General features: G+C 36.9%; 1 protein-coding gene across 1 annotated transcript; it reads left to right on the forward strand.

Moving 5' to 3' along the window:
* Nucleotides 1-3,223: 3,223 nt before the first annotated feature.
* On the forward strand, nt 3,224-19,959 carry LOC104075139 (uncharacterized protein KIAA0232-like; the record flags this gene model as incomplete). The annotated part of the gene is given in 3 exon segments (XM_009575550.1): nt 3,224-3,727; nt 19,835-19,886; nt 19,889-19,959. Coding segments are annotated over 3 exon segments (354 nt in total), but the record flags the coding sequence as incomplete, so codon positions are not given.
* Between the last annotated feature and the right edge of the window lie 4,617 nt (nt 19,960-24,576).

Genomic DNA, 24,576 nt, shown 5'->3' on the forward strand with positions numbered 1-24,576 from the left:
ACAAGCTGTTCCAGTGTCTCACCATCCTCGTTGTAAAAAATGTCATCCTTATGTCCAATCTAAACCTACCCTCCTTCATTTTAAAACCATTGCCCCTTGTCCTGTCACTGCAGGCCCTTGTAAAAAGTCTCTCCCCATCTTTCTTATAAGTCCCCTTTAAGTATTGAAAGGCTGCAATAAACTAACCCCGGAGCCTTCTCTTCTCCAGGTTGAACAACCCCAACTCTCTCAGCCTTTCTTCATAGGGGAGGTATTCCATCCCTTTCATGATTTTCGTGGCCCTCGTCTGGATCCACTGTAACAGGTCCATGTCTGTCTTGTACTGCGGACCCCAGAGCTGGATGCAGCACTCTAGGTAGGATCTCATGAGAGTGGAGTAGAGGGGGAGTATCTCCTCCTTTGACCTGCTGACCATGCTTCTTTTGATGCAGCCCAGGATGTGATTGGCTTTCTGGGCTGCAAGCTCTGGCTCACATCCAATTTTTCATCTACCAGTATCCCCAAGTTCTTCTCCGCCAGGCTGCTCTCAATCCCTTCATCCCCCAATGTGAATTGATACTGGGGATTGCCCCGACCCAGGTGCAGGACCTTGCATTTGGCCTTGTTGAACCTCATGAGGTTCACATGGGCCCACTGCTCAAGCCTGTCAAGGTCCCTCTGGATGGCATCCTTTCCCTCAAGCAAATCAATTGCACCACTCAGCTTGGTGTCACCTGCGAACTTGCTGAGGGTGCACTCAATCCCACTATCTGTCTCATTGATGAAGACAGTAAATAGTATTGGTCCCAGTATGGACCTTAGAGGGACACCACTCATTACTGGTTTCCACTTGGACATTGAGCCATTGACTGTAACTCTTTGGACACGGCCATTCAGCCAATTCCTTATCCATCTAATAGTCCATCCATCAAATCCATCTCTCTCCAATTTAGCAGCAAGGATGTTGTGTGGGACCGTGTCAAAGGCCTTACAGAAGTCCAGGTAGGTGACATCTATAGCTCTTCCATTGTCCACTGATGCAGTCGCTTTTGATTGAAGTAACTCAATTTCCAGAAGTCCGTTGCTTTGCTATATTGAATAATCAAAACCTTCAATGAAAAATGTGATCACCTTAACCAAGCTCTCTCCATCCCACCTCTCTTGACTGTTTTTGATAGTATCTTTGCAAACCAAAGACTACTTGGAACATGTGTTTACTGTCCCTCTCCATTCTCTGTACACTTTATAAAAGAAAAGATGGGAGATCTGCTGAATTAGAATAAATGAATTTCTCGTTCGGTCACTTTCTCGCTTTTTTTTCCCCTGAATTCCCTCCCCGTCCACCCTTTCATAATTCCCCTTTCCAGTGGAACTTTCTGTCAACTCTGTCAAAAAGTTGTTGATTTCCTGAACATTCAGGTAGTTCTGCTCCATGTCTCAAAAAAGGCAAATCAAGAGTGTCAGTTTTTCCAGATCTTTGAAACATGGGGTTTGGGGGGCTGACTGGGATTGTGGCATTGACTTAGGGAGAGTGTTCATCACATGCTGTGATGTGGAGTACCAACAGGAGAAGGACGAAATAGATGTTTGAGTAGAATGTTGTTCTTCAACAATTAAGAGAATATGGACTGCTTAAGAGTTTGGACTTGTGGCTCTCAATTTGGAATATCTTGGTCACAATATTAGACTTTTCTCATACTTTCTGTTCTCTAACTACCTGATGAAGCAGTAACCTCCAGGCCCTTTGCAGGATGTTTCTACCTGCTGTTATTTGTGCTTACTTTTGAGATTCTGACTAATACAAACATGTTACTGACAAAGTTTGCATATTCTTGTGTTACCTGCTTTCTCAAAATGAACATTGCCATGAGAGAAGTAAGGTGGCTTTAGCGTAGTGTAGGGTTTTGTCAACTCTGTAGCAACTGATTATAATGGGTTTCTTTTTGATGATGTTAAAATTGACTCAGTAAAGATCTGGAATATACAGTTGTACCTGGGTGATGCAAAGAAAGCTCCTAAAAACTAAATCTTTTGTTGTGTGAACATAGGTATCAACTGTAAGGTCACGTTTCAATTTTGTTTGGCCACAAAACACATGCTGCCCACATGAAATGCTGCACATAGTATATAGTTATATTAGGTGATGTCTGTTTTGAGAGTGTTGGTCATCTGGCAGTGGGGTTGAAACAAAACAGTAGATTTCGCTTAGATCCTTTAGTCTTTGTTTCCATTCAGTGAAGGCATATTTTCTGCTAGGATTTGAGCTTTGTTTTCTCTTGCTGGGAAGCTGGAGAGGAGAGAGAAGGCCTACACAAATGCCAGATTGGCATGTGGTTGATTGGCAGAGTGGCCCAGCATCTTCTGGGTTAGAGGGCAGAATGCCTACGTGTGTGGTGCTTGCACCTTCTGCCCCTTACTGAGATTGATTTGGGATTGTGGGTGGTGTAAGTCTTAGGATGGTTTGTCTTATTTTAGGATATGGTTTAGGGTGTAAGCTCTCAGGTAAGACTGGTGTATGCTTTCTGTAAAGGGGGTTAAATGTTAATTCTGGCACTGATAAATTATGTTCTGCTCAAATTTTTTAAGTTTTTCCAGAGATTTATATTTTTATGAGGACAGATTTTGGATGATAAAATGCTTTGCTGTCCTGAGGCAAGGCAAACATTGAATCTAAAAAAAAAAAACCTGAAAAAAACCGAGCCTGAAGATAGCAATTATTTAGTGGTAGGATTTGTAAAACTCCTGGCCAGATGAATTTCATAAATTCAGTGTTTTATAAACAAGACACTTTATTCCAGAAATGGAAATCACTGCAAAACAGTAGGATTATATTGTCTTCTACTGATGCAGAATATACAGTCAGTCTTTATGCAAGCTAACATAGATTTTTTTTTTTTTTTTTTTTTAAATCAAAGTGGTTTTTTTTAGCTGATAGTGAAAGTAATAAAATCTCAACTTTCCCATAGAGCTAGGTCAAACATATATTTCAATCAACGGATTAGTTGTGAAGTCTTTGTTGAAAGAGTCTCTCTTCCTGCATTAAAAAGTACCTTCTCTGAAAGTCACCTTTAAACTTGGAATAATTCCTGTTACTCTTCAAAATGACACTGGATAGGTGTACTATGTATGTGGATTAAGCAGTATGTAAATGACTGCTTTCTACACTGGGTGTTTTTTTCACTGTTTAATATTATTCATGTATGGATACATATTATCACAACTTATCATTTTTTCCTCTTTATAGGTCCTGCTGGGGACTTGCATCTGGCCTCAATGTGAAATTAAGGTAGAAAAACACATCTACATATGTGTTTGCTATTAGGATTTAGTTTATTCACTGGTCATGCCTGAAGAGTGATGTTCGTCTCTAGACGGCTAACTGCCAGGAAATATAAATGATTGTCCTAGAAGTCAAGCCTCTCTCCTATTTACTGGAGTGAAAATCACCTCCAGATATCGACGGAATATCAACTACAGAAAATGCTTCACGTTATAAGGATGCCAACCACCTAGATTCATGCGCCCTATCTGTACAGTTGTTGTGGATGGTTTGCCATCTGAAAGCTCCTCAAGCTCTTATCCAGGCCCTGTATCTGTTTCTGAAATGTCTCTGCTACATGCTTTGGGTCCAGTGCAGACCTGGCTGGGACAAGAGCTAGAGAAGTGTGGCATTGATGCCATGATTTATACTCGGTATGTCCTCAGTCTTCTGCTGCATGATAGCTATGACTACGACCTGCAGGAACAGGTATTTACATATTTTAGATGTTGTCCAGTGAAAGTGAGTTTTTGTATCGGTTATGTTTTGTGTATTATACATGGATATGGCTCAGATGGGGGGGCGGTTGTCTTTCAGTGTGTGGGGTGGAAGGGGGGGTATAAACCACAAGGGGATCAAATTTGGTGGGTGAACTGAGATTAACGTAGTTAGTTTGCTGTTTGAGCAATTATATTAAACAAAATTTTCACATTGCTACAATTGATATCAGAATTATTAACACAGGAATGTTCTGTATCATAAATGCAGACCTTCAGTACTTGTGATTGTAAGGTTAATTTAATATTGGAACATAGTAAACTAATGTAATTCTTGTAAACTGTGTGTCAAATTGGCCTGCTTCACAGTAGTTTGTAGACTCCCCATAACTTTTCCTGATGGATTTCATCTTCTGCTATTTTCATTAAAGAATTAAAAAAAAACATTTCTTTTTTTTTTTTAGTATTCAAGTTTTTAAAATACATTATTGCACATACATTATTCCTGTCTTCTAAAAGAATGTTAATGCTGAATCCTGATAAAAGGCATGCAAAAGAGTTCTGGAACAGTGAGTCGCTATACATGGCGTCATTCAAAAAGGGCAGGGGAAGAAGAGTGAAGCTCTGTATCAGATAGGCACAACTCTGTTGCTGTTTCCTTGTGCCTTTATTGCTATGGATTTTATATGTCCCTAAAACATACTTTTCAGTCCCGATCTCGCCTCTTTTTTTTTCTTTTCCTTTTTTTTTTTTTTAAATTTTAATTTTTCTACATCATCAACATATATCAAAATACTTTTAATAGCCAAGTTTTCTGGATGTAGGAATCGGGGAAGTTTTGGTGTTTTCAAGAAGGGATGAAGATGCTGTTGATCACAGACTTTGTCTTATGAGGTGGCTGTGATTACAGTGGGAAGGAAGGAAAGGAAATACCTCTTATTTGGTGGCTTAATTATTAGTTCTTTTTTGTTGCTGTTGTTTTGGTTATACTTCACACATTGCTACCTAACTGCTTCAGAACTTTCATTGTTTTCTCGTTTACCTTTTTAAAAATTCAGCAAGAGCAGAGCAGGAATAGGTGTAAATGTAGCTGAAGCAGAAAAAAATTCATGTCAGATGCTGCCAGTTTCTGAACTCTTAGCAACCACTGCTGCGCATAAAAGCCTTCATACTTCCATTGTGCGAAACAGAAAACTTTATGTGCAAAAGTATTTTTTGTTCAAAGGTTTATCTGGCAGCAGTGGAAGTCACCAGGAACAACCTCATGATTAATAATAATAATACTAAAAAAACCCCAAACCTGTAAGCACTCTTTAGAATGTACCTTAGCAGTGAACTTAGTTAGGTCTTGGTCAGATATGAATAGCTGTATTTTAGAAGGGGACAGAATAAAGTTCCAAAACCTGTCTGAAAGGAGGCTGTGGGGCGAGGACAGAAAAAAGAAACCAAGTGAAACCACACCAGAATTTGAGGAGCTTTATAGATAGCCCTGTGGCCTTGGGGAAAAATGAAGACTTGTTTCTTTTCAGTCAATTTTAGAGCATAGTCATAACTGTGAAGTCACTACTGTGAAAATTTGAAATGACTGAAGTGCCAAAATTAGTTTTCTTTTTATCAGGCTTTGCAAGAAGCAGGGTAACTATACTATGAAAAGCTCATTCAGTTTATTTCTCGTTTTGATACCTTAACTGGGTGCTTTGTGGGTTGATAGCGGAGCTTTAAGGATGTGTCTGTTCTTTTTCCAAGTTGATTATCTGAACCTAATGAACCAAAGAGCGAAGAATACCACATGCTGGCAGGGTAGCCAAAACCTGTGTTGCTGAGCGGGTGCTGCAGTACAAACATACAGGATGTCTTCTGAACGACATCTAGATTTGAAGAAGCTGGAAGTTTCTTTTCCACCTCCTCTAATTTGATCCTGCTTATAATATACTTCTATGGCATTTGTTCCCTCTACTTCAAATAACCATTTTCTAAGTTTTGAGACCTAATATCAATTTAGTTTTGGAATGATATTCTGTAATAATGAGTGGATGCATAGTTGTGAAACATACTGCTACCTAATTCCTTGCTTCAATAGCTTGCTCTTTAAAGATTGCAAATACAAATTTCTTATGTGGAGAATTGAGGAAATCTTAAAACACACGTGCTTGTTCTTTTTTTTTTTTTTTTTTTTTAAATTTAGTTTTATTTTACTTATTGCCTACTGGTTATTTGTATGACCTGGCATTTTAAAATTAATTTTGGTTTAGTTAAGTCATTCAGAAACAAGAAAATCTATACTCTAAAGTATATGTTTGCATATAAGCAGTTTCAATCCAATTTTGGTGATGGGTACAACATTAAGATAAAGGGGAAAAACAAATACTGGTGGTGTTTACAAATAGAAATCATGGAAGAGTGTGGCAATTAAACATCTAAATGAGAAATAATTTAGGAGTAAGATACTGAGAGTTGCTGAGCTCCTTTAATTCTGATTAATTCCCATGGAAGAGTTGGTTCTTGGCATCTCAGGAATTTTTTCTCCTATATGATCCTTTGATTCTTGAGAAAGATGACGGAATTTCCAGGGAAAGAACTGTTCTCTGTAGTGGGTTTATTGCAATGATTTCTCCCCAACTTAGAGGACAGCTACAAAGAGGACAGAGGCTCTCTCTTCACAAGGACCCACATGGAGAAGACAAGGGACAACGGGTACAAGTTGCACTGGGTGAAGTTTCATCTCAATATGAGAAAGAAATTTTTGTTTGGTTTTTTTTTTTTTTTTCCCCCAAATAGTGAGAACAATCATTCACTGGCCCAACCTCCTCAGGAATGTGATAGAGTCCCTGTTGCTGGAGGTTTTCAAGATGCAGTAGGATAGGGTGCTAGATAATATTATCTAGGCTCCCTTTCCCTCAAAAGGGTGGACCAGATGATCTTTCGAGGTCCCTTCCAACCTGGGCTGTTCTATGATTCCATGATTCTTTGCTTCTAGAACTCTGTTTCTGTGGGGAACGATTAGCCATCACTTCTTCCCAAAAATAGAGCGATGACTTCTGTTTTGAACAGGTTAAAAGGAATGTGTGGTCTCTGAACACCCAGAATGGGATTACACATACGAACAATCCATTGTAATGCGCTTTTTTGGGGGTGGAGGTGGTGAAGAGGACAAATTTATGAAGTCTTAGTCTTATGGATACTGTATAAATCATCTTCATTAGAAATGTTGCAAACTGGAGTTAATATGGTCATTAAGATCTTTCCACCTCAGAATATTGATGACATCATTAGCGCTGTTTTAGTTGCTTCAGGGAGCCTCCTTCCGTGCTTTCTTTATAGTATTCTGGTGTCATCAACTGTAGCAGGGAAATGGAACTCTGAAGTCCTGGACTGAGGTTCTGTCAGGTAAGTACAGAAAGATTTAAAATAAAAAATGAATGAAAAAAACATCCCCAATCTTACTAGGCATACCCAGCTATTTAAGGTATCAGTGTTATTGTGTTATCAGTCACTTCTGTTTACGTTTGAAATAAGTATTTCAAAAGAATACGGGAGTCTTGAATGATTAGGTCTTCAGGGTTATTTTTGAGAATAAGCAGGATGTTCCCTTCTGGTTTGTTAGTAATACATAATATGTGGTTTCTGGTCTTGATTCTGCTGCAGGCTTTTGTGGCTTTGGTCATTTGACCTCTCTTCCGCCAATGTTATCTGTCTCTGTATGGTGAGGTAGTTTGATATGTGGATAGAAGATAAAATGTGTTTAAGGATTTAGTGTATGGGGTTGGGTTTTTTCCCTTCTTTGTTTTGTTTTTGTTTTTTGGGGGTTTTTTTGTGTGTGAGTCTGGGTTTTGGGAGTCTTTTGTTTTGTTATTTGTTTTTTTTTTTTATTATTACTGTTAATTCCATGTCTTGCCCAATTAGAGTGGTCTCTGTTGGGTATCATTATATAGACGCAGGCTCAATATCGCAAAACAATAAATCAATAAGTGATGAGTTTTCAGAAAGTTGATAGGGGCTTTTTGCAAGTACTTGCGTGTGGGGATGTAGAGGGAGGCACAGTACAGAAAACATAGGTGAAAGTAAAATCCTAATACACTGCAACCAAATTTTACTAGAATGTTTGCAGTTTTTATTCTGACTCATTGGCTTGAACTGAAATATCTATTAAAATATTAGGAAAATTGATAAGCAGCTATGTTTTGCCAAGCTGTGTTTCAAAGTACTAGAGAGCTTTCAAGAAAGGAATCTTGTTTATGGTAAATTGCACTGTGGTATCAAGATCTTCTAGAGCTGCTATGGTTATACATATGTTATACATACCTATCAAGAATTACTGTAACACCTCCTAAATATAAACACTTTAAATGTTTTTTAAAAAATACTCAAGTACTGAAGTTAAATTAATTATCGTTGGCATTTATAGCACAATTCTTATTCAAGCCATACTTGCTACTTTTGGAAATGAGTCTAAAAGCTTAAGATGTGAAAGTTCTTAAGCAGTCCTTCATACTTAATGTGTGCACTTTTTTCTTTTTTTTTTTTTTTTCATTTCCCTCTCTTCCCCCCTTTTTTTTGCGGCAATTATATTGCTGGTGGGAGGGTTTAAGAGGGCGGAAGCGAGGAGGCTCTTTGGGGTGTTTCCCCAGCGTTGACTGGTGGAGGAGAGAATACAAAGACAATATGAATTGGGTTTGCACATTTTCCTTGATTACTGTGACACAGCAGGATGTTCATAGAAATAGTTTGGGTTTTTTGTGGCTAGTTAGTTTAGGTCTGTCATATCAGAAGACGAGTAAGGACTTCAGTGGTAAATTAGCCTTTTTTTTTTTTCTTCCCCCTAGAAACAAAGATGTTTCTTGCTTACACACTTTCTAGAGAACATGATTCTCAAATTGATTTACACATAAATTATATGTCTATGTGGTCAAAATTACTAAAGGAATCCGTTCAAACATGTTATATAATATATATTCATTATTTAGGTGTGTTAAGGGGTTTTTTTGTTTGTTTTGGTTTTGTTTTTTAAGATTTGAGGCCTATCAATAATCTCTGTTCAAAATGTTTGGAAACCACTGGTATTTTGTTCTGAACTAGATGATATTTTAGATGCTTTTGGTCTGTTAAGGAAAACCTCATAAAATTGGTATGGATTTAAAGACTGTGTGAGGGTAACTAAAGTGCAGGATGTTTCTGTTAAGTATACATGCTTTCATCATTTGCATTTTATTACTGATTTTTCTTATTTTGGAATAAAGGGTAAATTAAGGAGAAAAACCCATGAAATTACTGACAAATCTTTAACTTTTGGGGACTCACAAAATTGCTGTTGAGGGAGATCTGAACATTGTGAGACAGCCTTTTGACTTCAGGCTAGATTGATTTTTAATCAGAATGCCTTGCTCTTAGTTTCCTAATGTTAAACCAACTAGGTGCTTTTGAGATTTCTGATTGTTATTTAAGTGCTAATTAAAAGTATATTTGTAGATACACGTGTTCTCAAATCAGTTTGTGATACAGTAAATATTTGCATTAAGATCGTATAATCTGTGTGAAGTGGAAGGCATTGCCTTAAAATATATTTTGTGTGAAACATTATTTCATTAATCTTTATTTGTACAGTATTAAAATCAGTGTTCTGTGTTGTATCTTTTATATACTATTTGTAAGCATAACTGTTTCCGAATATAACAAGTTCACATTTTTTTGCCTGCGGACTGTTCTCCCTTTAGAAGGGATGGAGCCTTTATTAAAAAACAAACAAACAAACAAACAAAAAACCCAGAAAAAACCAAAACAACAACAACAAAACCCCAAACCCAACAGCTAGACACTCTGCGAGATAAAGGCTTTGTTTGTAAGCCTTTGGTCATGCAGCATGAGGGTCTAAATGCATTTGTTATGCATGCTTTCCATATCAAGTGTCTTCTGTTGCTTTTGGTCTACTTCTTTCAACTCATTTTTGGAAGTTGAACATTTTCTTCTGATCCTCAAAAGTAAAAATCCTAAAAAAGTTTTTTTAAAAATATCGTATTTTCCTAACTCTCAGAATTAAGTAGCTGTTGTACTGCAAACTGTGTTCTTCCTTGACCAGCATGAGATTTTTCCTTTTGATTTTTCAGTTTAAAGAGGGAGGGTTTCATTCTGGAATACTGATTATTTGTAGACTGATTTGAAATAGTTCCATTCAGGTAATTTTTTACCTAATAGGGATAGAAAAAGTCTTCAGAATGATAGCTACACTTCTGCTGATTCTCTGATCGTAGTTTTTATTCTTGGTTTTTCATCGTTAGCACATACATATTTAAAGTCCAAAATGTAGTTTTCTTTTTTATATTAAGAGAAGAACAGAGCAATGGAAAAGAGACCTCAGCCCACATCTGATAAATTTTAGGTCTTTACTCTGTGGTTTTATCTTCGTAAATGCTTTTGGCCTATCACTCTGAACTGGGATGGAGATACCATTGCCAGTTCTTCTGCATTTGGCTAGCGTGTGCTGGTGACACGGGACACTTTTTGCTGACAGTGCTTATGATGCACCTGTTAGGTTCCAAGGTCCAGTCAAACATCGGGTGTTTGTTCTCCCTGCCATCCCGTGTTAACCCAGTAAAGGGACCTGATTTATATTCTAGTAACGGATATTTAGTTTTTGACATGTATATTTTAGGGGGAAGAGGATGTGTTTTGTTGTGTTTGTTTAGAAGTGAAAATCTCACCCATAACCTCAAGATAGGAGAATAAATGAGGATTTGGTCCTCTGTAATACACTTAACCTGTATTAAATGTTGATCTGGCTGGTATATCTATTTAACAAAAGATGGCAATGCAGGTTCTAGTATAATTGCAACTGCTTTTTTATCATCCCTAAGAAATAACTGTGGGTCATTCAAACCCTATTTTTTTTTTTTTAATGCATTAAAATATGCAGAGTATAGTTCAGTTATAGTAGGGTAATGCTGTGTGACTGCTACACACAAGTGTCATGAAGTTTCGAAGTTCACCAGCAACATATAGAAGTAAATTTCTTGAATGCAAAACATTTTAGTTTAGTTTGTATTTGTGTTACTGCTTATTGAACTGTGCAATATTTCTGTAGGAACAATTTTAAAAATTTTTTTACTTTAGTTTTTTAATCATTACCCAAACTAAGTATGTAGAATTCAAGTTGTGGAAACTTGTGTATGAAGAAAAGAATAGTTAGGTAGGAAAGGGAACTGTGAGACGAAGACTTCTGCCTATACTTTTTTGTATTATTAATTTGAAGTCCTTAGAGTATTCAAACGTGTACATGTTTGCAGGGTTGGGAATAAAACCCCTCTTTTTCTCATACATAAACATGTAAACTGAAGAAAGAGCATATGTATAATATTTAGGAAACAGTACTATATCCTCATGTTAATATGCCCATAAAGCTTATTTATTAATAGAAAATAGTTTAACTTCTGTGAAAGCTGAGATAACTAACTTTAAAAGTTCATAGAGGAAAACTTAGCTGTGCTCCTCCCACCCTCCCCCCCCCGGAGTGACTAGCTGAGGACTGTACAACTCACATTGTCATATTTAAAACTCTGGAAAAGAAATCTTTTGTATACGATATTAACTTGGTGAGAAAAATTGGGAGGATGTGGATTCCTCTTCAGTTAAGCAGTGGAAGATGACTGAAATGGCTTTACTGTAAAGGCACATGCCTCAGAAAACTCCCAGATGTCCTCTCTGAACTGCTGTGTGTGCAGCAGGGTGGGACCTCTTGTTTTTGGACTTGTGATTCCCCCAGCGCAATGGGCTTTGTCCTGTGAAAGCACCTGTAGATTGGCTTGTGAAGAGCAGCTGCACCTATAGTTGTTTCGCAGGTGCAGAAGTCGTTTCAGTGGGTTCCTTTGCGAGTGCTGTCAGTACAAGAGCTTCCAGCCAAAGCTCACGTAACAGTTCTGACCAATGCAACTCAAGTTCGTACTGGAGCAGTGTCTCTGTGGGACTTACTCTTTTTTTATTATTTTCTTTTTTTTTTTTTTTTAAGTTTATTAATTTTTAGTTAGCATTTGTCTTGTTAATTGTGAGATAGCTGCTCTGTTCTGTATTTCTGTCTTGGTGACTATTAGTGTGGGATAGATTTGGAGTATCATGGACTATGCATTTAAATTCTTTATTCTGTTTTAGGGATAGGAATTGTGGTGACAGGGATTGGAGCTCAGCAGTAGGCTCATTGTATTTGTGCAGACTGTACAGGTTTCAGGGTAGTCAGCTTCAGCTGATAATGTTAGTGCAAAAGAAAAGCATTTGTTCTCAAGGACTGGTTATCTGAGAAATTTTTCTTTCAGACTGTCTTCTGCCTTTGTACCGGTGTGAGTGATCATGTTGAAATGCTGATTCCTTTGCAAACGTGTCTGTTCCAATATGTGAAATGTCCATTTCAGGACGTCAAACTTAGGGAGGCTCTGTGGTGCCTATCTTATGTACTATTCTATTGAAGTAGGCACATCTGTGTAATATAGTTAAAATGTTATCATTAGCTTCTGCTATGAGTAATCAAAGCTAGCTTTTAAAACAGTACTATATATTTCCTTTTTGTGACTTTCTGTAGAGCATCTAATGCTTAGTTATGGTGTGTAGCAGAGTCATGCAAAAAGAATAACAGAATCACTTTTTTATTGTTAAGTTATGACTACTAATGTATTCTCACAAAGGCTTACATAATGCAAAACAGAGATATAAGCTCAAGTGCCAGGCTGGTTAGTCCTCCTAACTGTCAGGATTTATTTGATATAATTGTACTGTTTCAGATTCTGAGGCTAGCTGAGATACCTCCTTAGTGTGCTTTGTACAGTAGACCATTGCATGATGGTACACTCACCACATGTCTCCAAGCATAGGTGTGCACTGCCTATATTTTCTGAAATCAGATGATTACAGTGGTCTGTGATGCTTGCCACACAACTTTATTCCTAAGTCCAAGAGAGCAACCATAAATGCTGTGAAATAACTTCTCCAGTCATAACATGTTGCCTTCAGATATCTGGACTCTGCAGTGGCAGTTTCTGTTGAGTTCTTGGCTTTGTTTTCTGTCATGTAGGTAAGATGTGCAAGTAAAATGATGTCTTTATAGCTGTAGCTATAGCCTTGCTAAATCTTCTTCTTTTCTGCTTTACTTTAATGGGAAAACTCTAAAGGCAGCCTGCTCAACAGATGCAGCATTTGCATGTTCTCTCACTCTTGGGAGTGGGTGTGATCAAATTTCTTCTGCTTGGTTTCAGCCTAGAGTAACTTCTAATTAGTGAACAACACATAGACTGCCCTTTCAAGTTGGTAGGATTATAAGCAAGAATTTATAATCAACAGAAACTCCGTTTACAGGATTTTATACTCAGATTGATTGGTTTTGATAGGTAAAGTTCTTCACTACCTGCTAATAGTGGAATCATCAGTCCTGAATGCCTTGAGGACCTTGAAGTCATAGCAGTGCATGATGTGGTCTGATATATTATCAGCTGTTCTGTTACAGTCCAACTGCATAGGATTGTCATGTTCCAGTTACAGCAACCAGGAAGGAGGTGATTGTAGCGGCTAGATGGAATTCTTTCCCTGGTAATACCTGGATTTGAAGTAATTATCTAACATTAAAGAACGTTTTCCGGTCCTTTCCATTCTGTAGTAGCATGGCTTTTGACACGGAGAAAACTTGTAACGTACTTATTTGCTGTTTGTCTGCTGAGCCTCTTGTTGCATGTCTTTTGGAGAATATAAGCTGAGCTTGTGCCACTGTTCTCGTGTTTTCTTCTGAATTGTCTTGCATATGTATTATCTCATTATCTTTGTCTCAGTCTGAGGCAGTCTGTGAGGAATGTCTGAGCCGATCCTGGCCCATTAGACCTTTCTCATTAATTATAATGAGATGCAATGTCTCTTAAAATTTTTGCAAAAGCAATTATGAAAAGGTATCTATCCCTGTGGCTTTAAGCAATCCATGAGAGTTTTTCCTGACTTCAGTTTAGGGGAAATATTTTTTCAGGGAAGATCACAGAAGGTATTTATACAGACTGCTTCTTGAATAATCTTAAAGGTGAAATACATATGTAATCTGTTGCAGTTTTCCCCAAATTCTCCACTATGAGATCCTGCTAGAGGTAGTCAGCACCTATTACATTTTGGATAGAGTTTACGGCTATTTTCTTCCATTCCTTGCCTATCCAAACATCTCAAGAGTTGATTTTTGGAGTTCTTTGAATAAGTTTTTGGAAAAGCTTTCTTGCAGTTCACAATGGTTAGTACCTGTCTATGTGAACATTGTATTTTATTAAACATCAATGCTGTAAAAACTGTTGCTGCCAGAAGAGACCATGACTGCTGGACTACCTGGGTTTTCATTGTGTCAGTTTATATAGTCTTTGTTTTCATTTATTCACTACAAACCTTGATAGCAGTCACTGACTTCAGATATAGAATGATGATAGACTGAAGACAGACTTTAGCAGGGAAATTTTGTGGACTTATTTTGTGGAATTATTTTGGGTGTGTTTGTGGAGAGAGAGAATGTACATGCCTTTGGAGAACGCTGCTGGCTTGAGTTGAGACCATTGTGTCTCATAGGCAGAGTAAAGATCTGCAAATTCTGTAGTACTATCAAAACATTTTGGGGTTTGTGGTGTCTTGTACAATCCATGACCTCAGTATAGTAGTTGTTTTGGGTGATCTGTCTTTTCCTGGTTTTGAGCTTCTTTCTAAGGAACAACTGCATATGCATTCACTGTTCACTGTCCATATGAGCATTCGTTCTATTTTTCCTTTTGGCCTGTCCAGTAATTTGATGATCTATTTTAATGGCATTTGAGCATCTTCAAAAAAGTTTTGTAAGAAATGTTTCTCTTACAGCTTGGTAGAGGAGTCTGCAGACTAATGCCCCAGTTTGGAAGCAGACAAAACTTAATCTTTGTGTACTGCATTGGACAGGAACTGGCCAGCCATTCAGTAGACATACAACTCCAAACTATTCATGGCAAAAATACCAATCAACTGTTCTGCTGAGTCTTTGGCAAATATTTGTCCCTTTTAAAAAAACCCCTGGGTAATTTTTTTTCCCCTCCCTTGGAGATACCTTTTAATCTATTAACTGAGAATTATAAGAAGGAAAAATTGTTCAGATATGTTACTCAATCTTGCAGGACTCTGCTTGCATACCTTAACAATTTTGGGAATTCTTTTTCGCATTAGATGATCTTGTCTGGATGTTTGGACTACTTATTTTGATGGTATTCTTTGAGTTGGATTTTTAAAGGGAGAGACTCTGTGTGTGTGATTATTTTGTATTTGAGAAATTATGACATTGAATGCTTCTTAATTTTTGTATGAACTTGTTACTAGAACTTGCTTGTTGAAGCAGCACTTTATGGCTGGCCAGCAATAACTTTTTTGAGAGCAAGAAATGCCAGGCTGGTAATATGCTTGAATAGCAGCTGGTTTGTGCTGAAATTAAAATGCTCAAAAAAGAGGAGTTCTTCAAAATTCTCTGATTCAGAATTTTTTTTTAACTCAGTATTTTCTTCTCTTCTCTAAGTGAATGGAAATTCTTGCCCTAAAGTGTCTCCTATATAATACAAAATAGAAATGTCGACCACATAGATAATTATGGCTGTTCAGTACATTATCTGAAAACTTGATGTACATTATACTTGTTCATCTTAGTGTGTATCTAATTCAATCTGTAGTGCATTTACGCAGGGAGAATCTTAGGGAATCAGTTTCCCTGAACTTAATTTAAGAAAAAAAAAAACTGATTTTTTTAAAACATGTTTTTCTCCTGATTTGAATTCCCCATTTGGGGAGTTTGTTGATCATGTTATTAAATCTGATTCCTTTCCTGTGTGTTCTGCTGATAAGGCAAAATTTAAGCCTGTTTACTTACCTGAATAGAAACTGGAGCTTGAGTCATCTAGTGTTTCTGCATCAGTGAACTTGACTCCAGCTTTTATGAAATATGGGTAGTTCCTGCAAGATTCTTGAAGTATGTTGTAACACTGATGTTGTGGTTTAACCTTAGCCAGCAACTAAACACCACACAGCTGCTCGCTCACCTCCTCTGCCCTCCTCCACCTCCAGTCGGATGGGGGAGAGATTCAGAAAAGTGAGAAAACTCATGGGTTGAGATAAAAACAGTTTAATTATTGAAATAAAGCAAAGTAGAACAGTATTAATAACAACAACAACAATAATAGAATATACAAAGCAGGCGATGCACAATGCAACTGCTCACCACCTGCCGACCAATGCCCAGCCCCTCCCCAGAGCTGGGAATCCCCCTTCCCAGACCACGCCTCCCAGTTTATATACTGTGCATAACGTCATATGGTATGGAATACCCCATTGGCCAGTTGGGTCAGCTGTCCTGGCCCAGCTTCTCTTGCATCCAGCAGAGCATGGGAAGCTGAAAAGTCCTTGACCAGTGTAAGCATTACTTAACAACAACTAAAGCATCAATGTGCCATCAACATTCCTCTCATACCAAACCCAAAGCACAGCACCACACCAGCTGCTAAAAAGAAAATTAACTCTATCGCAGCCGAAACCAGGACAACTGATTTTCAGTTTTTGTAGACTATGAGCTTCAAAACAATTTCAGTCTTATCACAAGGTGTCACATTTGTTCTCTTACTGATAGTAGATATTTCTCTATTATCTTTATAACAAATGAAAGTAAGAAGAATCACTACCAAACTTGCTTTTCTTTTGCTTCTCCAATTTCTTGGTAGGGTGGAGGGAAGTAGTGGAATTGCTGCTTTTGCATAGTTGAGCAGGAGAAACAATTCAGAAATCTCTTTCTAAAATTTGTGCCTGTATACTAATTCAGGATTGAATTAAGCACTCCAAATACTGGATTTCTTGAGACAGCATTAGCCTAAAGAATACAGATACTTTACCAACATTTGTTTAGCCACATTTATGGCTCTTAAGTTATTCTTGTCATGAAACTTTGCACTTCCAGTGTCTTTACAATTAAAAATCTCTAATATGAAATTATATGGTTACGTAATAGGTAGGTACAGTAGGACTCTGAAGAATAGATGTTGAAAGAGCAGTTTAGGTATTCAAACTTGAATTTTTCCAATATCCAGATGGCCTCAGCTTCCTGTTGATATTTATTTAATATTAGGTAGTTGTCCCTTAAAAATTTAAGTAGTGGTAATCTGTTTTAAATATTAGGATTTTGTAAGCCAAATTTCAGTTTTTCTTCTGTGGGTATGCACACTTAAAATCTGTAAGTTTGGGGTGGCATTGCTTTTATGAAACGTTCAGTGATCACCAAATAGAATTGTGAAAATTCAAAGTTAATGGTAGAGCTCTTGCACTAAAACAAGCATTATCATATGACCTCTAGTTCTGTTAGGAAACAAATGTAAATGAATGAAGGCATCTAGTAGCTGAAGAGAGCAGAAGCCCTTAGTGATTATTTCCATGTGAAGTAACTAATTTACTTGCCTTTACTTGCTTTCTACTGTAATGCTTTTTTTTTTTTTTTTTTTTGTAATTGATTGAGAGTGGTTCTGATAGATCATAACACAAGAATTGCATGTAAGGGTTTTTTTCTTCACTGTTCTGTAGTGTTTTATGGGTGTGGTGTTTGATTTGTGTGCAGAAAGTGCAAGGTCCTCAATAAATTTAGGCTGTATCACATACATATATAGTTCTGATAAATATTGTAGTTTACATGAGGATTTGAAAATTTTGAAGTTTATGTGGAATAGCTGTAACCCATCGTGTTTGCTAATCTTGTAAAATCTGAGGCTAAAAAAATCAGTGAGTTTGTCCGGGAAAAAAAATTAAACCCCTCAAGTTTTCAACAGTTTTTTTCCTATAAAACTTAAAATGGTGGTGTGAAGCACTGGCAGCCAGGTGTGACTGAAAACCGTGTGTTCAGAAGCAAATTTTGTGTATCGTCTGAAGAGGTAGAAAGGAGGAGAGGATTCTAACGGAGCTCTGTCCTCAATAGCTGCATCCTACAAGATGAGCCATGTTGTTCCCAGAGTGCACAAACAACGTGCTTCTTCTGGAAGGAGGGATGAGACCATGATACATGCAGCTCTGTGGTGGGTGCCTGAGAGAGAATTCCATTCAGCCTCCCTTCCCCCATTTAAAAAATTGGGTATTTGTTGCAAGGATTAGATTTTTTAAAATTGAAAAGTGTCAAAGTTTGTAGACAAGTGTCAGATTTATGTGTGGAGAACTGAATGAAATGCTTTATAAATTTCTGTAAGCATGAAGGTTTTTACTGCTCTGCTGACAGACTGCTAGCATATATGGCTAGTAAAGCTACTCTTGCATAGGTTAGCTTTAATGTACCAGTGCAAAGCAAAGCTTTGTTGGCGTAGATAAAACAAAGTAATACATAGCAGTTTGGTAATGTTTTCCTAGTGTAGATGTTGCCTTAATCAACTTCACACCTAAAAGCAAAATAAATGAAGCTAACCCAGTGCACATTTGCTGGTGTGCCTGGATTTTCATTTTGAGTAACGTATTGCAAGTGGGAACGTATTTTTTCATTTGTAATTGTGCCCATGGGATGAGCAGGACAGGCTTTGGAAGCTGGTGGGGGGTAGGTGGGTCTCGTTGGTTTGTATACTTTCATGTGTATATTGGGAAGAGTTAGAGTGGTCTACAGCTCATTGTGTATAAAGAAATATATAAACTACAATTTTGGAAAAGACTTTTGAATTTATTTAAAAAAAAAATGGAGTGTAGATGTGCACAGTCTATTGAACCTATTTTATGAGAATTTTATTTTTCTTATTTTTTCTATTATTTCTTTCTGTTACTGTATTAGTCTTTCTAATTACAAACAGTAACCTGTTCAAATTTCTTGTTTTACATGAACCACTGGCATTTTGCACAAGTAAAATGAAAAACAGAGTGACCGGTCGCTTTTTGTTCTTTCAGAACTAAATCAATTTCTTCCGTTTTGCTGATCAAATAAGACTTTAAGAAATAAATTCAGCAAATTGCTCTACTCTTTCCTGAAGGACTCGGTCATGTAAAATCACAAACGGCAGCCATTTCAATGGCTGCTTCTAAAGGTGATTGGTCCCTCTCCACGACCTTTTTTTCCCATCTTATTCTTTGATTGCACAGAGACAACTAGTTTCACTGTCAACTTGTTTTTACTTCACTTTGAAGCCACGGAAAATTGGGAGTTGTTTCAAATAAGGGTAGGCCTTAGCCTGGATTTCATTAGAAACAGTAACAGGTATGTTGAAAAGGTTGAAACAGGTATGTTGAAAAGCATCAGGTGTTTGTGGATCTCTCTGAAGAAGATGATTTAGACGAGTATACTTTAAAATATGTTAAAGATTATTTTCCTGGTAGCCAAAATATTTCTTTGATGAGATGAACACGGGAAATGTTTGTATATGTGAATGGACAGCGAAGAATAAGCAAGTCTGATAATAAATTTTGTAAATTCTGAAAAGCGATATGAAACGGATGCTACGTATCTTCAGTTGATTACATATAATACAATAGCATTCTTCTTTGATTTTATTGTTCTTAATTTAACGTTCTTACATGTATGGGAACCCAGCCCGCCCCCACCCCATGGCCCCAGTGTCTAATTTTCTTCTGAAATTAGTTCAGGTTCGTTTTAAGATAGGCACTGCTATCTCTAGTCATAATGATATTCATTATGAGACTGAGTTGAAGGCTTTGGGATCTAATACTGCATTTTCTTCTTTTGGCTTGTTTAGCTTTCTCTTAAGTTTTATCCTAACTCTGAATTACTTGCTTTTCATCCTTATTATTTTGGACATCAGTGAAACTCTCTAACATACTTTGTGTAAATTACAGTAATACATTCAACCATAAGTTGGCCATAAAATGATCTTTACCGATATGTTGTACAATTGGAAAATATTGCAGTGAAGAGTGAGTAGCCTCCATACCCTGTGAAAAATATGTGCTTTTCTGAACAGTAAGTGCGAATTTTCTGTAATCAAACTAATCTTTAATTTGGCAAAAAGTAGTTTTTAGTAGATAGGATGAGTTTTTATTTTGAACAGTATGTTATTTGTAGTCCTGTTCTGTTATAGTACTGAGATATTAATGTATTTTAAATAATGTAATTTCTTTATTTGGATTTTAGGAGAATGACATCTTCCTGGGCTGGGAAAAGGGAGCTTACAAGAAATGGGGAAAAAAAAAGATCTAACACTAGAGGAAATGAAAAAACAGGCTGCTGTCCAGTGTCTTCGCTCTGCTTCCGATGAAGTAAGTTTGGACTATTTAATAGATTCTTAAGACTTTATGCGCTTCTTTGTGTTAGATCTATTTAGCTTGTGATGCTTATCTTTTAATTTGTGGTTTCTTAAAATGCAAGTTCCCTGAGAGTTCTTTGTTTTTCTTTAGGAAATTATGAAATCTGTGTATGACAGCAGGATTTCACAAAAGATTCTGTACTACGTAGTGTCATGCTTTCCTTTCTGTAAGCCCTCACCTATTCTTGTCAGGGACAGTTGCAATGCACCAGTTTGTGTTGAAATTACCACAAAGCTTTGCATAAAGATATTTCTTAAAATTTTAAATTTACTTTGGTTGTGTGCAAGCAGCAAGGAATGGAGTATTTGGGCAGCGATCTTGCTTTGTGCATGCTGTATGTGTAATCCAGAAGTGTTAAATAAAATGCAATGTATAGTAGCAAATGTTCGCTTTCCAGATTACATCGAGTGGAAGTAGAGTTGAAGTGCACTGACTGGAGAAGGTAAGGAGAGGTGAAGGCAACAGGTTGAAGGAAGATACCAGAGGCAGCAGATACTACATAGCTCAATGGAAAAGTGGAGAAAGGGAGAGACCATCGAAGGAAATGTTTAAAAAGAAAAAATAATCTGTAGCACAGGTCAATGAAAGCTCTCCAGGGAGATTTTTTAGACAGCAGAAATGAGAAAGTCTATCTTTTAGTTTACAGAACTACAAATACTCTGTCACTACTGTAAGAAGAAACTCTAGCCGGCCTATGCAGCCTGGTTGCGTTATTGCTCCATACAGCTTCCTAGTCACAGTTTGTGCTTGTGCAAGCATTTGTGTGCTTGTATGGAGAACTGGATTGGGAAAGTGAATCAGTTTCCTGAGATTAACCTGGTTGGGGTGGAGGAAATGTTAACCTGGAGAGGTTTCCTGGTCAGATTTGTAGCACAGACACTTGTGCCAGCAAGAATGGGGAAGGTCTGCGTTATTGCTCCATACAGCTTCCTACTCACAGTTTGTGCTTGTGCAAGCATTTGTGTGCTTGTATGGAGAACTGGATTGGGAAAGTGAATCAGTTTCCTGAGATTAACCTGGTTGGGGTGGAGGAAATGTTAACCTGGAGAGGTTTCCTGGTCAGATTTGTAGCACAGACACTTGTGCCAGCAAGAATGGGGAAGGTATGTGGCCAAGAATAATGAAGGAAGTGGGGTTGATTTGTGTGGTTATTCCCACCACCACCTTCAGCAGCATTTCCATCATATACTGGCTTACTGTTCATGAAGCTACTTGAACATTTGTTCAGTTACTAAAATACTAACTGATTAATCGGGAGTTTTCTGAACTCCTGTTTTACCATTACTTAATATCCTAACGAAGTGATGCAAAATATAATTTTGTTGGTAATTTGTTCTGCTTTTATAGTTACAGAATATTGAGGTCAGCACTCTGACTACCATAAAAGTTAGTTTAAATGTGAAGCAAATATGAAGAAATAATTGAAAGAAGTAATGTCTTTCTTGAGGATATGACTATCTTTGTATACTCATTTTACGAACAACAAAAAGTAGTGGTCTTATACGTAGACCACAGGAATACTGCTGATCAATTTTTAGCTTTAGAAATTACTCTCTTGATGCACCTTCACATATGTGAAAATCAAGGAGCATCACTTAGAGCTAAATTTATATCATATAGAGAAATCCAGTTGAAAAGAAAAAGGAAGGAGGTAGATTTGTTAATAATCCCTGGTCTGCCTCCACTTGAAAGTTTGTGTAATCTAAAACAGAAGAAGGGAGGAAACCTTTCAACTAGAGTTTGGAAAGAATAAAAAGATGTGTGATCTGAAATGTTGAACAATAACTTCTTCCTTTGACTCCTGCCACCTTGTCAGATTTCTGTTGTTCTGCATTAACCTATAATCTACAACCTGTAGACTTGTGTTATTTCAGGGCTATTTTGACTTCTCTTGCGTGCCTAGACAGTTCAGCTTGCACATTTGTTGTCTTTAATGAAATTGTAGGATATAATTTTTTTGAACGTATTTTCAAACACACGGTGGAACCTTTAAACCTTTACAAAAAAAAAAAAGTTGTTACTTAAAGCTGTTCTGTAGGTAGTTTAACACTTGTATTGCATAAGAGAGAAATACAGTTTCCCCACCATCCCCACCCCTTGGAGTTGGGGGGAAGGGTGATCCTGCTTTGATGCTAGTGATATTTAAAGTAACTTGTAAGGTATCTTTTCTTTCTGCTTTTCAAACACATTTCCTATGCTGGCTGGTTCTGTACTTATGTTTGTGTGCTAATCTGATGGGAATAATCATTAGGTTTTGGACTGTGAAACATAATGTTGCAATACTATTTCTGCTGAGGCATTCAGGCTGCCCCATGATTTCATCTCTACAAAAAGATAAAAATACTCTGTTAACTGTAGCCAAAATTGATGATTAGTGATGTGTGAGTGAGGAGCGTTTATAAAAACCATTGAGATACAAATAAATACTTTTTTTACAATGCCACTTCAATCTTTTTTAAATTGTTTTCTGAATCATGTGAAAATGTTTACCTGTAGAGATTTTTTTTTTTTGTCAAATAGGTAGAAGTTGGATGTGTTTATTAGGATCTTCATAAATATGTCAACTAGCAGCTTTGTTCTCATGGGATTTTCTTCTTGCAAAGGATCTGGCAATAGTCCACATGGGCAGTCCTGGAGCTTGCTTATAGTTTTGCTATTCTTCTGTGATCCTTTTTTCAAAGAAGGTGGATATGGAAATACCAATATCCTCACACGGATATGGAATGCTTGCTCTTGCAGCCTAACCTCGTCTTTCAACCTTAGCATTGGAGCAAAGCAAGCAAGGTTGAGGTAGCTCCATTATTGGGAGTAATCGAAAGAAGTCTTAATGTATTTAAACTTAAGTATATTTAAATAAAATTGTATTTAAGTGAAATGGTTAGAATGTTTACCCTGCATGTGTCTGTAGAGAGAGTATATATACACACATGTATGTGTACACACACACAAAAAACCAAAAAACCAAAATAGGGAAACAATTAAATGAATATTTTAGGATTCTGCAACCTGATCTATTTTAGGGGGGAAAACTGTGCAGACGATGAAAGGGTATTGAGGGTTAATAATAACTTTTCTAACTCTCATAGAAAATGACAGAGATCCAGGTACCATGATTTTGACATTTATATTTAATTACTTAAACAAGTAACATGTTGAGAAATTGCAGATAGTCTGCCTCCTCCCCCCTACCAGTAATCAAACCTAATTGGGTGATCACTTCAAAAAGATGCTTGATGGGGAGAGGAAGTCATAAAATACATTAGATGAAAATTGCCTTGATAACAGTAAACACTATTTTGTCAGTCTTTCATTTAATGGTTGAAATAAATATTTTGGAATCTTGTCTCTTGTGGATTTTCATTTACATAGTATTCATTCTTAGGGAGTACTTTATTTGGTAGCTTAGTTTTTTTTTTAATTCATTTTTTTGTCTGTTATTAAATGCTGTAAAACACTAGTCTGAGACAGAAATTTTATGGTGCGGAAAACAAACAAAAAGCCTACAGTTTGGTGTTTATTTCTGAAACATTTCCTAAGTTACAGAGTATGACAAGTATGACAAGTCAGGGAAGCTGCAGTCTTTTGACTGCTCTGCATCACCGTGTCTCGCAGTGGCAAAGCATGTTGTGGACTAAATGCTTTTGTGAGAGGAGGCCAGATTTTGACAGATACTATCTGGTATATGTAAGAATACCTGTATGTTCTGAGGACAGTGTTTTTTGTGTGACAAGCATTTTGGTGTCTCAAGTTGTCTACATTCATATGAATCTTTGGCTGCAGATACTCTTGATGCAGTCAGAAGCAGAGAAAATGTAAGTATATTGCAACTTGCCAGGAAATGAAGACAGAATGATGGTGAGAAGAACTTTTAAGACAAGTACTTTAATGTAGTAATTAATTGCTATTCTTACTGCAGTTCTATTTTTTCCAACACACTTGAATGGAGTATAAATAGCAGTTCAAAGATGTGCTGAAGAATTGTTCAAATTTTGAAAAGTTTGTTAATATTGACCTTGAATAGAGACTTTATCTTAATTCTTATCCTGCGAATGATGGTGAGAAGAACTTTTAAGACAAGTACTTTAATGTAGTAATTAATTGCTATTCTTACTGCAGTTCTATTTTTTCCAACACACTTGAATGGAGTATAAATAGCAGTTCAAAGATGTGCTGAAGAATTGTTCAAATTTTGAAAAGTTTGTTAATATTGACCTTGAATAGAGACTTTATCTTAATTCTTATCCTGCTGATGGTTTGCAATTAACTAGCAAAGTAAGGGTATCCATTCTAATGAAATGTTGGGTAAAAAAACCCAACTGTTTAGGACTGGGGAGTATTTATGTAAAAGTCCTTTGAGGAAGATAAGAAATTTTATCCTGAAATTACTGCCTCAAATTTTAAGTAAAAACAGCTGTTTCTGTCAGGATTAAATGACTTTTTTTGGTTAGTGGCTTTTTTGTTGTGTTTTTTTTTTTTTTTTAATTCCTGTCTGGTACACCTAAAACTAAGAAGGTCGGTTTGTTCACGTATGGTTTCCGAGATGCCTCTTTTTTTTTTTTTTTTTTTTTT

The sequence above is a fragment of the Fulmarus glacialis genome, unplaced genomic scaffold (genome assembly GCF_000690835.1).
Source record: "Fulmarus glacialis isolate BGI_N327 unplaced genomic scaffold, ASM69083v1 scaffold2744, whole genome shotgun sequence".
In the NCBI taxonomy this organism is placed as follows: Eukaryota; Metazoa; Chordata; class Aves; order Procellariiformes; family Procellariidae; genus Fulmarus; species Fulmarus glacialis.